The sequence below is a fragment of the Oncorhynchus gorbuscha genome, linkage group LG16 (genome assembly GCF_021184085.1).
Source record: "Oncorhynchus gorbuscha isolate QuinsamMale2020 ecotype Even-year linkage group LG16, OgorEven_v1.0, whole genome shotgun sequence".
In the NCBI taxonomy this organism is placed as follows: Eukaryota; Metazoa; Chordata; class Actinopteri; order Salmoniformes; family Salmonidae; genus Oncorhynchus; species Oncorhynchus gorbuscha.
Window position 1 is genome coordinate 7,379,512 of NC_060188.1, and position 18,579 is coordinate 7,398,090.

Genomic DNA, 18,579 nt, shown 5'->3' on the forward strand with positions numbered 1-18,579 from the left:
CAAGTACTAAGTAGTTCAATGTTAATATACACTACCTGGCCAAAAATATGTGGACACCTGCTCATCGAACATCTCATTCCAAAATCATGGGCATTAATATGGAGTTGGTCCCCCCTTTGCTGCTATAACGGCCTCCACTCTTCTAGGAAGGCTTTCCACTAGGTGTCGGAACATTGCTGCAGGGACTTGTTTCCATTTAGTCAAAAGAGCATTATGCACGGATGTTGGACGATTAGGCACTGATGCTCGCAGTCTGCGTTCCAATTCATCCTAAAGGTGTTCGATGGGTTTGAAGTCAGGGCTTTGTTCAGCCCAGTTAAATTATTCCACACGGATCTCAACAAATAATTTCTGTATGGACCTCGCTTTGTGCACAGGGGCATTGTCATGCTGAAACAGGAAAGGGCCTTGCCACAAAGTTGTAAGCACAGAATCATCTAGAATGTCATTGTATGCTGTACCGTTAAGATTTCCCTTCACTGGAACTAAGGGGCCTAGCTCGAACCTTGAAAAACAGCCCTAGACCATTATTCCTCCTTCACCAAATTGTACAGTTGGCACCTATGCAGTCGGGCAGGTAGTGTTCTCCTGGCATCCACCAAATCCAGATTCATCTGTTGTACTGCCTGATGGTGAAGCGTGATTGATCTCTCCAGAGAACGGGTTTCCACTGCTCCAGAGTCCAACGGCGGCGAGATTTACAGCGACGCTTGGCATTGCACATGGTGACCTTAGGCTTGTGTGCCTATTTCATGGAGCTCCTGACGAACAGTTCTTGTGCTGATGTTGTTTCCAGAGGCAGTGTGGAACTCAGTAGAGAGTGTTGCAACCGAGGGCAAGTGATTTTTATGCGCTACACGCTTCAGCACTCAAACAGCTGAATCCACTCATTTGAAGGGGTGTCCACATGTAGTTTAATGTTGTTAAATGTTGACAGAAACTAAATACATCCTTTACTACTTAGAAGAAAACTGAAATAAGTGGGATGTCAATATCAAACGGTTTACGTCAAATTAATCTCAACATCTTATTGTAAATAGATAGTATCAGCAAGACCCCTTATTTCTATCTAATGTTCCTCTGTGCTACAGTGACCCAGGCCTGAGGGGATTGTGACCTGGGTTGTGGTCAGGTAAACAATCAAACCAACACTATTGCAGGTCCCTGTGACTTTTACCTCACATCTTTGATCTTGGGCTAAGAGATCAGCTCCCAGAAGCTTCCAGTTGTTTGATGATGTTCTAGATTCTAGACGGAATGTCACATTTTGTTCTAACACAGAAGAGCCTAGTGCCACTCACCACGACCGTGACCCCATCATGCACCAGGGAGGGCGATGCGTACAGGCTGGTGGAGTACTTGCCTACGTAGAGTGTGGCCCTGTGAAGACAACAGAACAGGATAGTCTTAATGTTAGCTTTAAACAAGGAAGAGAAGCCTAATAGTCTACCTCAACCAGGGCATTTAGAATAGGGAGATACTCTATTATACTGTAGACCGCTTTGAATTGAGTCAGAAAACTGCACTATTGGTTACAAACAGACAATTTCACACACACACTACAAGATCACCCACTGAAACTCTTATTTCTCCTTTCTTCTGAAAGCTGGTGTAAATAGAAGTACAGAACTGTATTGTGAAACCATGACTGAAAGAGTCCACCTGTGTTGGTTAGATATGTATCACTTTATGAACAAATGAAACACCTCTACAAGTCCTGACTACACCACCACTGGCTCATGCAATCATCAAACATAGATATAAAGAGATCTTCAATACACCCCATCAATGATTCAGAGCCCTGGAATGCATTTCATAGCTCTAACACGAGATGGGGCCAACCCCTGTTCTCAGGATGGGGAGATCAACCGTAACACGTGCTGCTTGCAAAATCAACTTACTCAACCCGGCATAAATTACTTGTGAGACTTCAAGAGTTCAGTTAAAGCATTTTCAAAGGGCCCCTGTTAACAAAATAAATGCCTTGAAGGAAAACAGAGATTCAGAGTAAATTATTTAATTAATCATAAGAGAGAAGGAAGTGGCTAAATAAGCGTGAAACTAATTCAACAGAAGTCAAAGGAGAATGGTCTTGGCAGAAATGCTGTGGCAAATGCTAAAGGGGAGAGGCTCTGCTTGGAGTCTTGCTGAGCATAGACTGGAGCTGGTAGAAACCAATCAACATAGTTTATAGAAAAGGGTGGGGCATATATTCCTAATCCATCAGGACAGAATCCTCAACCCAGATATGCAAATATATACAGTACCAGTCAAAAGTTTGGAAACACCTGCTCATTCAAGGGGTTTTATTTATTTGTTGCCATTTTCTACATTGCAGAATATATGTGTATGCACATTCAATGCCCATGGCTATGGGAAGATTTGCATGAAAGTTCAAGCTAAAACAGTAGTCAGCTCTACACTTTAAAATACCCACCCCTGGGGGTATTTACTATAGAAAAACAATGACATGAGGGTAAAATGGACACAAGTGACAATGAAAAAGTTTCATCCAATTGTCTGTGTTTTTCTATGAAAGCATAAGACACCTACAAAGTCATTTCTTAAGTCAGGGTTGTGCCTCCATAGCTGAGTAACGAAAGGGAAGCCACTGTCGATCACACAGTCTACTTACATGAGCTTATTTTTGGGCTTCTTCTCCTTGGGGAAGGGATACTTCCACTGTGTGATGCGGCCCACCTCGCCTGACATGAAGGTGAGGTAGCGCAGCGTTTCCACAGCGACATTTGTGAGCGGCACCTTGCGCAGGCCCTCGCGCTGCCATATGTACATGGCCACCACGGGGGAGTTGTAATTCTGGATCCACTGGACGTCACCCGACTCACTGTCCACTGTCACCACCAGCCCGTCACCATTAGAGACAAAGTGGGCCATCTCTATAAGGGGGGAGGAGAGGAGGGGGGGTTACGTAAACTGGGTGTATGTATTGCATCATTGCAACTATGTGAAAGATGACGTGAGGTGGACAATACACATATATAGAAAGAGGTAGAGAGGGAAAGAGATGGAGATGTGAGGAGAGGGAGAGAAACGTGAGGAGAGGGAGGAGAATCAAACACTGCTCAAAAAATAAAGGGAACACTTAAACAACACAATGTAACTCCAAGTCAATCACACTTCTGTGAAATCAAACTGTCCACTTAGGAAGTAACACTGATTGACAATAAATGTCACATGCTGTTGTGCAAAATGAATAGACAACAGGTGAAAATTATAGGCAATTAGCAAGACACCTCCAATAAAGGAGTGGTTCTGCAGGTGGTGACCACAGACCACTTCTCAGTTCCTATGCTTCCTGGCTGATGTTTTGGTCACTTTTGAATGCTGGCGGTGCTTCCACTCTAGTGGTAGCATGAGATGGAGTCTACGACCCACACAAGTGGCTCAGGTAGTGCAGCTCATCCAGGATGGCACATCAATGAGAGCAGTGGCAAGAAAGTTTGCTGTGTCTGTCAGCGTAGTGTCCAGAGCATGGAGGCGCTACCAGGAGACAGGCTAATACATCAGGAGACGTGGAGGGCAACAACCCAGCAGCAGGACCGCTACCTCCGCCTTTGTGCAAGGAGGAGCACTGCCAGAGCCCTGCAGAATGACCCCCAGCAGGCCACAAATGTGCATGTGTCTGCTCCAACGGTCAGAAACAGACTCCATGAGGGTGGTATGAGGGCCCAACGTCCACAGGTGGGAGTTGTGCTTACAACCCAACACCGTGCAGGACGTTTGGCATTTGCCAGGGAATTCGCCACTGGTGCCCTGTGCTCTTCACAGATGAAAGCAGGTTCACACTGAGCACGTGACAGACATGACAGAGTCTGGAGACGCCGTGGAGAACGTTCTGCTGCCTGCAGCATCCTCCAGCATGACCGGTTTGGCGGTGGGTCAGTAATGGTGTGGGGTGGCATTTCTTTGGGGGGGCCGCACAGCCCTCCATGTGCTCGCCAGAGGTAGCCTGATTGCCATTAGGTACCGAGATGAGATCCTCAGACCCCTTGTGAGACCATATGCTGGTGTGGTTGGCCCTGGGTTCCTCCTAATGAAAGACAATGCTAGACCTCATGTGGCTGGAGTGTGTCAGCAGTTCCTGCAAGAGGAAGGCATTGATGCTATGGACTGGCCCGTCCGTTCCCCAGACCTGAATTGAGCACATCTGGGACATCATGTCTCGCTCCATCCATCATCATGTCTCGCTCCATCCACCAACCTGTCCATGAGTTGGCGGATGCTTTAGTCCAGGTCTGGGAGGAGATCCCTCAGGAGACCATCCGCCACCTCATCAGGAGCATGCCCAGGCGTTGTAGGGGGGGGTCATACAGGCACGTGGAGGCCACATACACAACTGAGCCTCATTTTGACTTGTTTTAAGGACATTACATCAAAGTTGGATCAGCCTGTAGTGTGGTTTTCCACTTTAATTTTGAGTGTGACTCCAAATCCAGACATCCATGGGTTGATAAATTTGATTTCCATTGATCATTTTTGTGTGATTTTGTTGTCAGCACATTCAACTATGTAAAGAAAAAAGTATTTAATAAGAATATTTCATTCATTCAGATCTAGGATGTGTTATTTTAGTGCTCCCTTTATTTTTTTGAGCAGTGTATTTAATATTAGTTTCCTTTGATATTGGATGATGTTCAATAGTAATATGTTGTGAGGATAATGACAGTAGAAAATCATCTCCCTGGATCTATGTCCTATGAGTTATGCTTTCAACCAGAGAGCAGGACGATATCAGTAACACAATACTCGTTAGTATCATGGCAAGGAAACAAAAACACGAAGCGGATTTAACTTCTTTAGGAAAACAGCCCTGATGTTGGAAACAAACATCATTGTTGTCATCCAGATTCACACGTATTTATTTTCCAAGCTATAGCACACAATATGTTACATCCAGAAGGTTTTTACAGGACCAAAGAGTTACATCTGCTTCCTGTTTTCATTTTTGCCATGGAAAATATATTGTGATACTGGTATCATCACAGCCCTACCAGACAGGTCTCAAACAACTCAGTCTCTCACATACATAGCCTACCTTCACTGTCGCTATCGAGAGATATAAAAGCATGTCTTACTGTATCTGGTGTCGTCGTCAGGCAGCGTGGAGGCGTAGTCGAAGTAGGTGGCATTCCAGCGGAGCTCTCTACTCTTGGTGTCGTACATGGTGATAGTGTACTCTGGGGAAGGGACAACATCACATACTGTAGCCTAGAACATGTAGGATATGCCAGAGTAGTGAAACTAAACTCAGCAGGTCTCAACCCATGGTGATATTGTGCTTTGGGAAGAAATGGTGAGAGCGCTCATTACAACTATACAGCTATGGTGACAACACTGGCCAAATTCATGTTCCCCTGACAGAGGTATCCCACGTCTCCATGACTCAAAGCATTTATACTTCTTGGACTGCTGCCCTGGCAAGCCTGACCTTTACAACCGCCATAAATATCGACAACAAGCCACACACAAGTAATCTAAAGTGACATCAAAATTAAGCAGATGCCATAGGACACAGGGTATGACAGATCACTGCAGTAATAACTGGGAGTACAAATGGGCATGGAAGTAGAGTAGCATTTCCAAGGCAGTAAAGTTGCCCCTAATCGCTGATCAGATTCACATTTTCCCCTCTAATGGTTAAGGTTCGGATTGGGGGAGGGGAGCTGATCCCATGTCTGTAAAGGGGATGTGAATGAGGATGTGGAAAATTAAACCCAGTACAACAAGATCCTGGTTAAAATGTCAGAGGGAGAGAAATTTCACTTGCTTTGGCAATGTAAACATATGTTTCCCATGCCAATAAAGCCCCTTAAATTGAAATTGAATTGAAAAGAGGCTTTGCGTTGATGCCAGACTTTTACATAAGTGCCATTAGCAGAGAGGGTTGAGGCGTCCGCATGCTCCCCAGCTGAAACAGTTCAGAAGAGTTTGTGCATATATTATTACATTTTGTGACGTTTGTTTGTTTTGGACTTCAGTGAGGGTTTTTGAGTGTTTGGGCACAGACATTTCTGTCTGGACGCAAGACGAAGTCTGTAGCCGAAGTCTACGCCCCTTCGTCTGAGATTGGTCAACAGTAGGGATTCTTCAATAAAGTCTGTTGTCATTCGACGAGCGACGACTCATTTTCATACACATTGTTTCATTGAGAAATAATGCACCAAACATCTTAGTTAGATTCAAAATTGGGCAACAAAGACCTCGACAAAAAAACATAAAAATGAATGAGAGATTCCTTGAGTTAGATTTATTCTGACTATTTTGAGGAAGTGTACACTGACTACACTGTCTCAAAAATGGACAAATAGTACAACAGCTGCTTTTTTCTAGTTTTTCAAGCGAATGTCTTTTAAGGGAGTATGTGAGCACACAAGTTCGGTTCGCCTAGCTGACATCCGCTAGCTGCCAGCTGAACAGCATGCTGATGCCTTTAGACAGTACAAACGGATAGCATAGTGTCCAGAGCATGGAGGCGCTACCAGGAGACAGGAGACAGGCTAGTATATCAGGAGACGTGGAGGAGGCCATAGGAGGGCAACAACCCAGCAGCAGGACCGCTACCTCCGCCTTTGTGCAAGGAGGAGCACTGCCAGAGCCCTGCAAAATGACCTCCAGCAGGCCACAAATGTGCATGTGTCTGCTCAAACGGTCAGAAACAGACTTGAGATAAGATACCTATGGAGATTAAGTAAATAGATTTGGGACTGTGGGGAAAGGATAGGTAGGGCTGACCAGGTGAAGCCAGGGATGTAGAGGGGACAGGGGTTGGGGGCAAACGGGTCTATCCATAGAATCGAATAGACAGAACACATCTCTGAGCCTGGGCCTAACTAGGGATTGCCTAGTGGCTTTTTCATTTTACCCCTTTTTCATGGTATTCAATTGTTTTTTTTAGTAGTTACTATCTTGTCTCATCTCTACAACTCCCATACAGGCTCGGGAGAGAAGAAGGTTGAAAGTCATGCATCCTCTGATACACAACCCAACCAAGCCGCACTGCTTCTTAACACTGCGCTCATCCAACCCAGAAGCCAGCTGCACCAATGTGTCGGAGAAAACACCTTGCACCTGGCAAGCGTGCACCTTGGTTAGCGTGCACTGCGCCCGGCCCGCCACAGGAGTCGCTGGTGCGACGCTGGGCCAATGCGTCGCCCTACGGACCTCCCAGTCACGACAGAGCCTGGGCGCGAACCCAGAGCCTGCGACAGAGCCTGGCACAGCTGCCGCTGCGCCACCCGGGAGGCCCAGTGGCTTAAGGGGGAGAAGTGAATAATAAATATCCCATGGAGATGTTTAGACCCCAAGCCAGCCAGGTGTAGGCTGGGCTACAGGTGCCTACCTGTGCGTCCCAGGTAGAGCAGGGAGGAGGAGGGACACAGCATCTCAGCAAAGGAGGAAGTGAGGGTCTGCTGCTTCTCCCCTGTCAACAGGTCCACCACGTACCACAGGTCCTGCTTCTTACCTGCGCATATACACAAAGTGATACAAAAACAGACATAAGGACATCATGAGGACACAAACACATGGACACAATAAGGCTGGGTGATATATATTGAATTAATTTGTTTGTTTGTTTGTATGGGAGTTTATGTCCACTTCTCGTGTCTTTTTGGTCTCGTCTCCTTTTCATGCTCAGTTTCAGTCGCATGTGGAATTGCGTACCACTAGGAGCATTCCAGCCAAACGCCTATTATTCAAGCTGTCTAGTCTGTGTTTTAAAAAATATGCAATAAGTATAAAAACACAAATATATACAGAATTGGCAACTCATTCTCATTCTAGGTAGGCCACTTGATTTCAACATCTGGCTAGCATGCTGTTCAAACAGTTGGAGACGGACAGAAGGGTGTGTTCATAACAATTCAACTGTTATATCTAGTCAACTACCAAATAGATCCAAGTTAGCTAAACTTGAAATATAAATATTAGCTGGATACTCACTAACACGTGGGCTTGTAATTGAGAGAATGTGTATGAGACCCGTGTTAATGCTCTATAATGCCTGCTACAAGAAGTGAATCCTTATTATGCATGGTTCTTTTTAGGCCACATCACCCAGCCCTAGGAAACACAGAGCAGTCAGCCTAATAACATTGTAAAAACCTACATGTCTCTGGTCTGAAAGCAGAACCATACATGCAGTTGAACCACATTCAATCGGAGTTGTTTATTATGCTTATTATACTTTGAGTGAATGGGAGGGACAGAGGGCGGGCAACCTCAGTTAAGTAAAGGTGGGCTAGACAAGCACCCAGCATTCTCCCAGGGGGTAATGGGTGTTAACCTACCTATAGTCTTATTAAAAACATTCCATGCCCTGGTAGTGCACTGTCTCCCTATTGTGTAGGTGAAGGGAGTGACACTAATCGTTATTCTGGCTGGACTGTAATAACAACGCCTGATGGATTACGAAACAGTGTCCCATCTGCAGTGCTGGTGGCCCCACCCGTGAGTAAGATGTTGGCTGATCTGCTCCTCAAACTGACTTTGCAGGACGGCTTTAGACTGAAGATTACGGTTGTCTGTCTAGCACAATGTAAGGTGAAAATTGCCATTGGCCAACAGGTTTGACAATTAACACAGAAAATTCTCCCTTTGTGCTCGCAGTGGCTTCAGTGAATGGGTGTGAAAACTTCTACAGGACTAAGAAACATGACATCCATTTTCTCCGCTGAACAATGGCACGGTAGATAGGTTAGATTATGGTCACGCCTTCGTGCCGCAGTATATTCAAAGGAGCAGGAGTTATGATGACCGTGAGGTGAAAGGAATGGAAATGTAGTAGAACGTTGTTTAGTTCTAACAAGATTATATTCATTCATTAGAGGTCAGCCTGATCTGGAAATTGAACGGTAGTTCCGCTTGGTAGAGTAGATAACCATGACAACGTAGTCCAAACTGTTCCTGGTCTGTTCTAAATGTCTACATGTCATGTCAGGGTGTGTGTGTCGTCATATACTCCAGGTCTGAGAGCTGGAAGAGTTACCCATGTAGATGATCCCGTCAGAGCTGCGGCAGGGTGACGCCTGGACCAGCTCAGGTATGGTGAAAGGCAGTTTCTGTGGAAAACAGGGAAATGTCCATTGGCCCACTCATAAGCATGTTTACTGTGAGTGTATCAATATCAAGGGGTCAATGTTGAGCAATGCCATTTCATCACAAACCACATACTCACTCACAATCTCACACAGACTCTGCTACTACAACCACGCCAAACAGAAATATGATGTGCACACACACACACACACACACACACACACACACACACACACACACACACACACACACACACACACACACACACACACACACACACACACACACACACACACACACACACACACACACACACACACACACTACATGTTTTGCGTGACTTGCTTATCACCTGTGGTTGGCAGATATGCAGAGGCCTTCTAGAGAAAGAGGAAACTGTCAGTTCCTCTCTAGTGAGGGGTGACCCTGTTAGTCTAATAAGGGGGTTCAGTGGTTCCTCTCTAGTGAGGGGTGACCCTATTAGTCTAATAAGGGGGTTCAGTGGTTCCTCTCTAGTGAGGGGTTCCTAATAAGGGGTTCAGTGGTTCCTCTCTAGTGAGGGGTGACCCTGTTAGTCTAATAAGGGGGTTCAGTGGTTCCTCTCTAGTGAGGGGTGACCCTGTTAGTCTAATAAGGGGGTTCAGTGGTTCCTCTCTAGTGAGGGGTGACCCTGTTAGTCTAATAAGGGGGTTCAGTGGTTCCTCTCTAGTGAGGGGTGACCCTGTTAGTCTAATAAGGGGGTTCAGTGGTTCCTCTCTAGTGAGGGGTGACCCTGTTAGTCTAATAAGGGGGTTCAGTGGTTCCTCTCTAGTGGTTCTAATAAGGGGGTTCAGTGGTTCCTCTAGTGAGGGGTGACCCTGTTAGTCTAATAAGGGGGTTCAGTGGTTCCTCTAGTGAGGGGTGACCCTGTTAGTCTAATAAGGGGGTTCAGTGGTTCCTCTAGTGAGGGGTGACCCTGTTAGTCTAATAAGGGGGTTCAGTGGTTCCTCTAGTGAGGGGTGACCCTGTTAGTCTAATAAGGGGGTTCAGTGGTTCCTCTCTAGTGAGGGGTGACCCTGTTAGTCTAATAAGGGGGTTCAGTGGTTCCTCTCTAGTGAGGGGTGACCCTGTTAGTCTAATAAGGGGGTTCAGTGGTTCCTCTCTAGTGAGGGGTGACCCTGTTAGTCTAATAAGGGGATTCAGTGGTTCCTCTCTAGTGAGGGGTGACCCTGTTAGTCTAATAAGGGGGTTCAGTGGTTCCTCTCTAGTGAGGGGTGACCCTGTTAGTCTAATAAGGGGGTTCAGTGGTTCCTCTCTAGTGAGGGGTGACCCTGTTAGTCTAATAAGGGGGTTCAGTGGTTCCTCACTAGTGAGGGGTGACCCTGTTAGTCTAATTAGGGGGTTCAGTGGTTCCTCTCTAGTGAAGGGTGACCCTGTTAGTCTAATAAGGGGGTTCAGTGGTTCCTCTTACAGTCAGTCCCTCGTTGTTCTTCCCTCCTAGAGAGTACAGGCTGCCATCGTTAGGGTCAGGCAGAAAAGCTGGCCTACGGCGAGAGAGAGATGGGGTAGAGAATGTTAACACTCCGACAGATCATACATAATTCAAGGTGAAGTGTGCTATGACACCTGTGCACTATAGGCCTAAATAAAGTTGGATTTGATTGTTGGATAGGGTTTACACATTGTCAGATCAGTCATCAATGAACCCGGTTGTATTTTGAATAGAGTAGTCTTATTGCTCAAGCAGAACAGGACAAAAAACAGTTATACATGCTCAGCACATTGTGTTCAATTTCCTGTTGCACTCAATACACTATGACACCCAAACTGACAGACTCGCACACGCACACAAAAACTGACAAACACACACAGTCTTCAGGATACTTACTCCGCCACATGCGTTGGAACCTGCAGAACAGGATCTGTCCACAGAAGAAAACAGAAGAAAATGTGCCTTTCAGTCATCAGTGCCATGAATAGTACACTACAAATGATGACAGTACTGGTTGATCAAGAATCAGCAGCATGTATACAGTACACAATATGAACCACTACACTGCTGTCTTTCCTGTTTGAATATAAACCCCATAGTTCTTCAGTTCATAAACGATTACTCCCAAACACCTAATTAACTCAGAAGGTTTACTGAAAACTTTAAGGTCAGGGACCTTTCACTCTCTGATCTTGAGAAAGGAAGAATTAAGGATCCAGCTTTAATATCGCAAATAATTTTAATTTTGCTCCTAAATTAATCTTTGTGTGCGCCTATATTTTTCAACTTACGCCACACATGCTCCTTGTAAAAATTGTCAGCATCGACCCCTGCATTGTTGGTCTCAGGTTAAGCGTCTCCTTAAACCACACTTGTCCTAACTGATAAGAGGACAACGCCCCTTATTTAGCTAATGACAACAGTATAGCCTAAATAAACAGTGGCCAGTAGCCCACAGGGGACACATTAATACTCACTGTAAAGGCCCAGGTCGTATTCTGAACTTTGCAGCTAGAAATTTATTGTATAGAGCGGACATGATTCCCTATTCTACATGTTAAGAGATGCCGGTCATATATTACTATCTGAATGTCCTGTAATGTCGCACCCCACTGAATGTGATACAGCACCCAGGCCACCCTGCCAAACTGGCACACAGGGACCAGGGCGTAATGACATTACTACTAGACAAACACACATCGGCAGCGGAGTCCACAAGGTCAGCCAGATGGAACCTCTGCTCTGACTGGCAGAGGTCTGTGCTGGGTGGTTTACCTGGAACTGCGTTTACACAGGTAGGCCAATTGTGTGATGACATCTTTTACAGACGACCATGCAGGAGATGTATATATTTTTTAGTAAAACGTTTTCAATTCAATTCAAGGGGCTTTATTGGCATGGGAAACATGTGTTAACATTGCCAAAGCAAGTGAGGTAGATAATATACAAAAGTGAAATAAACAATACAAATTAACAGTAAACATTACACATACAGAAGTTTCAAAAGAATAAAGACATATATATACAGTGTTGTAACAATGTACAAATGGTTAAAGTACAGAAGGGAAAATATATAAGCATAAATATGGGTTGTATTTACAATGGTGTTTGTTTTTCACTGGTTGCCCTTTTCTTGTGGCAACAGGTCACACATCTTGCTGCTGTGATGGCACACTGTTATTTCACCCAGTAGATATGAGAGTTTATCAAAATTGAGTTTGTTTTCGAATTCTTTGTGGATCTGTGTGTTTTCTCCATTTGTAACGAGAGAGCCCTGTTCCGACCTCAATGTTCTTTCCCTTCACTGAATATGCACCTCACCTGATAGCGTAACTGTTTGGGAGGACACACTGACTATTAATGTGTGTGTTGTATGAACGAGTATACTTGGCCGGTGTGTCATAAATGTCACTGGTAGGTGCAGCAGGGTCAAGACAGCGATGCATCGTTTTATCCACGCCAACCATTTATCCTAGCAACATTCAAAGCCGCGCTGATTGGTCAGACAGAATCGCCTCCAAAACATTGCCATCCATACTTTGCATTCCCCCTGGATTTAGATATGAAGTTGCATTTAACTATGTAGCTTTTTAGTTAGTGACTGCAACCAGCCTGATTGACCAGGTGGATAGCATTGACATCATGGATAGTTTAATTGTTTTTGGAGATAAGTAAGATGTGACTTATATCAAGTGTTATCGCTAGCTTACATCGCCGATTGGGTTGAAGCGGTCTAGTAGTTGACCACACTAGGAGTTCGAAGTGTTTACAAAATGACTATTGAGATACTTAGCTACATTACATTTGTGCTGGTACGCAACTAAACGAGATGCTAGCTCCATTCATTCACCATTACTGACAATAATGTAATGTTAGCCATCTACAGTCACTTGTTGCTTGCCTTTAGTTAGGATAATTTCAAAACGAAGCCGCGGAACTCCCGCGGTTCGTGGCATGGCAGGCACGAGCAAACTACGAACTCCCAGTTCGCGGGGATTCCTCTTCAGCTATCTTCCGCGTATTTACTTAATCAGTATATCCGAACTCTAACCAATCAGTACGGCTTTGAATGTTGCTAGGTTGCTTGTGGGCGTGGTTTGGCCCCATAAAAAGGACACACCTGGGGTGGGACCCATGCCAACCCTGGGTTGGATCCTGCCTGCTGGGCCTGAGTGACAAGTTCCTACCCCCCTCCAGGCTCCTTCTGTGGGCATTAGTCAGTTAGGCCTCAGGGAAGACCTGCCTACCTCCTGGATGTGGGCTTTAGTTAGTTAGGCTTCAGGGAAGACAGCAGATGTTCGAGAAAGGCGACCTGGTGCTATCCCTGTCCATGTCCATATTAAAAAGGCCTTTTGAGGAAACACAGGGCTCAGATGGGACCAATTCCATATTCTCATGTTTATTAATGATGTTATACAGTATCAGGTGACTCGCTGGTTTGACATGAAAGGTCAACCATTTGTGATCCACCGTTTCCCTGTTATTCAGCCCATCTGATACGGTTTGCATTTGTTGTTCACCTTGAATCCAAAATGGAGTTTCAGTAACGTTACTAGCCTAGCTACATGACTTCTAGTAAATAGACCCTGCATTAGTATGCTAATCATACCAATGCTCATTCTGACCATGTAACCCCAGACAGGATGTTTAGATGCGTTTTTTTATTGTCATGTGCACAAGCAAGTACAGTGAAACGCCTTTCTTGCAAGCTCTCTTCCAACAACGCAGTAATCATTATCAGTAGTACTATAAAATAAAAGTACAACAAAAACAAGAGAAATATAAATACTGCAGAGCAGTTCACCCCTGCCCATTATGGCTGACCACGATTAAAGGCTATATCTGTCCCACTCTCTCCAGGTTAATGATTACCAGGTTAGCATGCGTGAGCAAAGAGTTCACTGCATTTACTCATGCGCCGGGAGAGCAGAGAATACAGTGAAAACACCCACCATTATCTAAACCCAGAAATGCCTCAAAAATGCCATTTACACAGTGAAAAATAATCTGTCAATACATCCCTTTATGAGAATAACACAGTTACCATAGTTTATGATCGACAGCCTACTCCCACGCTCACTAGAGCAGTGTTGATTTCTCTAACCATTCAGTACCTCAATAGCTGTAATTACAGTATTAGTACATGCAATGATACGCAGCGGAGGTTAAAAAAAGTAGGCCGACACATGCATTCTTCTCACTGCCTCGTACACTGTGTGATTAGTTCTGAAAATAATGTTTCTGCTCTGAATCTGGTTTCCACCATTCAACAAAAGACGAAAGAGCTCGTCTTCACTTTCACAAACTAAAGGGGTCTCGATTGTGATCCTTGTGGAACAACAATGGCACTTTGTTTCACAGGTGTAACTCAAACAGCAGCTAAAGATTGATAGAGACAAACAAAGGCGCTAGTGAATTACTCAGGACTCTACTCTTCTTCCTTACCCTCTTTCAGCGTCCATTTGATAGAGCCTGATTTCTTGCTGACGGCGTGTAGGTTCCCATCCAGGGTGGACACAAAGAGCAGGCTTTCGGGGAGGGAGACGGTGCTGGCGCGGCAGAAACTCTGCAAGACAGAACACAAAATACTGTAAAAGCACATCTATAGGGGAACAGAAGATGGTCTTCTTTAGTGGTATTCAACATAAGCCAAGGGCCTAATCTTAGTATTCACCGCTTTCAAAAAGAGTTTCATCTACAGCCAATGCAAGTACATTCTGTTGACCAAAGAGCTCTGGCCATATCAGCCCTGATATGACCATGGTCTCTATGGCTAGACACTATAATAATGGACACTATAGCCATAGAGCCCTGATATGACCATGGTCTCTATGGCTAGACACTATAATAATGGACACTATAGCCATAGAGTCAAGGACGCATGTGTGCCGTTGTATTGTATACGTGATGAATAATGAACGGTTGCAACTAATTAAATGGTGTTATTATTGAACACTGATTCATAATCGGTTTCATCATACCTAACTATAAAATAGTCTACACTACATAGGAATACAGGCAATGTGCTGCCATAATAGAGAACCTCCTGCAGTTTAGAAGGCCCCAGAGGAATGCCAATACTGAGAAGGACTGTTTCCCTCAAGGAAACAGTCCTCAAGGGTAGCCTAGTGGTTAGAGTGTTGGACTAGTAACCCGAAAGGTTGCAAGTTCATATCCCCGAGCTGACAAGGTACAAATCTGTCGTTCTGCCCCTGAACAGGCAGTTAACCCACTCTTCCTAGGCCGTCATTGAAAATAAGAATTTGTTCTTAACTGACTTGCCTAGTTAAATGACTTGCCTGGTTAAAAAAACTGAATATACATCCTGAATACTACTACTAGACTGGGACGTGGGTGGGTGGGATGCCAGAGAGTTAACTGCTGCCCCATATCGCCAAACATTACCCCCTCCCCAAACTGGCTGTGTAAAACACTTAGCAGCAGATGAGGGGTTAGGTCTCGCTACCTGCCTGTGCCTCATTTGTTTTTTTGTTTTTTTTACATAATTGGTTGACAGTAGGTTGGGGCAGTACGTCCTGTATAAAACAAACTCACTCCTTTGACAACCTCCTTCACAATAGCTCTGCTCCGCTAAGCACAATAAGCATGAAAGCTCTGAAGACTGGAGGCTGCTTTGCAGTAAATGCTGTACGGCCACTTCAGACGTCAGATTGACCATGCAGAGCCTTCATTTGTTGTTTTCAAAAGGAAATCTGTGATAAGAGTGGGGGCTTGGTAAGGGTCAGGAATGGGAGACTGAAGAGTGGGGAGGAAGGCTAAGGGTCAGCTGGAAGAGTGGGGAGGAAGAGACTGAAGAGTGGGGAGGAAGGCTAGGTAAGGGTCAGGACTGGGAGACTGAAGAGTGGGGAGGAAGGCTAGGTAAGGGTCAGGACTGGGAGACTGAAGAGTGGGGAGGAAGGCTAGGTAAGGGTCAGGACTGGGAGACTGAAGAGTGGGGAGGAAGGCTAGGTAAGGGGACTGGGAGACTGAAGGAGGAAGGCTGGGGGTCAGACTGGGAGACTGAAGAGTGGGGAGGAAGGCTAGGTAAGGGTCAGGACTGGGAGACTGAAGAGTGGGGAGGAAGGCTAGGTAAGGGTCAGGACTGGGAGACTGAAGAGTGGGGAGGAAGGCTAGGTAAGGGTCAGGACTGGGAGACTGAAGAGTGGGGAGGAAGGCTAGGTAAGGGTCAGGACTGGGAGACTGAAGAGTGGGGAGGAAGGCTAGGTACAGGACTGGGAGACTGAAGAGTGGGGAGGAAGGCTAGGTAAGGGTCAGGACTGGGAGACTGAAGAGTGGGGAGGAAGGCTAGGTAAGGGTCAGGACTGGGAGACTGAAGAGTGGGGAGGAAGGCTAGGTAAGGGTCAGGACTGGGAGACTGAAGAGTGCAGCTAGTGCACAAAGGGTGTGAGGAGGAACACGTGTGCCAAGATTTAAGAACTTCTGCAAAAGAGCCACGCTGCTGTCTGCAGAGTCACCAATATCAACATTGTGGCTGCATCTCACTGCAAGAGGTGTCATTACAGATCCTGGTTCGATGCTAGGCTGTATCACAACTGGCCGTGATTGGGAGTCCCATAGGGCGGCTCACAATTTGCCCAGTGTCGTCCAGGGTAGGCAGTCATTGTAAATAATTATTTGTTCTAAACTGACTTGCCTAGTTAAATAAAGGTTACATAAAAAAATATTGGGCTGATAAAGCAAGCATGGTCGGCTTGCTTTACTGTGGAACTCAGGGAGAAATGTCTTTCTCAATCACCGCACAGACAAAGAGTGGGCTGAGATGGACATGTGAATGTTTCTCTCCAGTCCTTCTCATATCACTCTCTCTGGGAGAGGGACACAAGCCCACATGGGCAGACTTTGACTGGGTTCAGTAGAAAAACATGGACAGCAATTGGAGAGAAGGAATGAAACAACCAAAAATGTATGCAGGCTTAAGTGGGTGTATGCCGCGCCTGAATCACTGACCACACTTTAAGCTCTGACAGAGGCCCGGTCAAGCCAAGGGGGTGTTTCTTTCCTTAGAAGTCTCTGTGGTCAGTGAGTGCAAGGGATCTTAAAAAAAAAAAAAAAAACATCACACTGATATGCGATACGTAGTCTTCATTTTGATTTTGGCACAGGAAGAGGCCAGGTGGGAGTGTCTGTAGAGTGCTCTGGCTGCTCAAGGGTTTTGACTAGATGGGATACAGCTTTTGTAAAAAAAATATACCTTTCCCTAGCAGGTTAGGATAATTAGCATAGCAGGTTAAGGTTAGGAAGGGTTAGGGATAGCTAATATACACCAAAAACATAAAAACATATTTTGACATTAATTTCACAAAAGCTATACATCTCTTATAGCCATGACCCAGCTAAAAGGAGGCAGCTAGGGCCAGAGGGATTTTAATACCGTGCATGACTTGTGTGTGTACCAACCTACACCACTAACCCCACCCCCACTCCTCCAGCCAAACCAAAGTTAGAACAGTAGAACATAGAATTGAACATCTTAATTCAATGGGATGAAACATCCCCTCCAAAGGGCACTCAGGATAGTATAACTAGTCCCTGCTGTTTCTGTTAAAGGCAGATCACTGATCTATAATTACTCCAGGCCCTACCCAGCACTCAGACACTTACAAGGGAGAACTAGGCCTAAGTGCTGTTAGGCCAGAAACCAATGTGTCCCCCCCCATCACAACCAGCAAGCCAGGGCCTGAGGACCACATGGCATCCAGAACAAACAGAGTACACTTCAGTGAATCACCCCTGGCCTTCTATGAATCAGACAGCCTTGTTATGTTGTCTTCCTCCCAGCCGTCTACAGTCTACGAAATTGACCAGACCAAACACACTCGGCCTGCTGGAGTAACGAAAGAAACCCAAGGTTACTGTATGAAGCTAGGCCTATCTGATGAAATCAAAGCAATTATAACCTAACCACTTCACTTAGGTGCTGTTTGCTAGCTACAGCTCATTTATTTAGCAGTTTATCTAAAAAGGTATATGGTATATATAAAAAAAAGAAGGAAGCGTGTGTTTCTGGGTTTGTTTGTTCAGTTAACCCTGCTGTAATCTTACAGTCTACACACCGGAGAGAGCTTGTGTCAATACTGGACACCTGTGGTTGTTCCCACTGGCTTATCACCTCATAAGAACAGTAGCAGGAACAGTAAAACAATAACCATCAATATCAATGTATTATTATTCATCCCCACAAACCTCCAGCCTGCTCTCAGTTTCAAAATCAACATCTCTGGAACATCTGTCAGACGGTTGTGAGTTTGTGAGAAGCAGCACTCTGTTCGAAACAACGTTTAACACCTTCAGGCCTAAAAGTACATCCTTGAGACATCTGTACGCGGTTGTTAGGCTATACGGTATGATTGATAGTATAGAGGAGGGGAGTTCAGTTCTATACGGGTCTGTATCTGGGAGCAGGAGTAGAGAGAAAAGGTCATTGGAGCAGGCCCCGTTTGATTTGCATGTCCTAATGCTTTTTACCAGGGAAAGAAGTCAGACATTGCGTAACACTGCTAGGGTTACATAATATACCCAAACTTGACGAA

At 45.3% G+C, this 18,579-nt stretch overlaps 1 protein-coding gene across 2 annotated transcripts in view; it reads right to left on the reverse strand.

The window, feature by feature from the left end:
- The window catches only part of ern1 (endoplasmic reticulum to nucleus signaling 1), a 33,329-nt gene that overhangs the window by 11,869 nt on the left and 2,881 nt on the right, over positions 1-18,579 (reverse strand). For both annotated transcript variants that reach the window (XR_006832458.1, XM_046305314.1), the window contains exons 2-9: positions 14,474-14,594; positions 10,925-10,958; positions 10,508-10,580; positions 9,008-9,080; positions 7,361-7,483; positions 5,097-5,198; positions 2,636-2,897; positions 1,302-1,380 (exon numbers count right to left, since the gene is read on the reverse strand). Coding sequence is in view for 1 of the 2 variants with exons in the window: in XM_046305314.1 (XP_046161270.1) it covers positions 1,302-1,380; positions 2,636-2,897; positions 5,097-5,198; positions 7,361-7,483; positions 9,008-9,080; positions 10,508-10,580; positions 10,925-10,958; positions 14,474-14,594 (867 nt within the window). In the remaining variant the exon portion in view is untranslated. The remainder of the gene's footprint in view (positions 1-1,301; positions 1,381-2,635; positions 2,898-5,096; positions 5,199-7,360; positions 7,484-9,007; positions 9,081-10,507; positions 10,581-10,924; positions 10,959-14,473; positions 14,595-18,579) is intronic.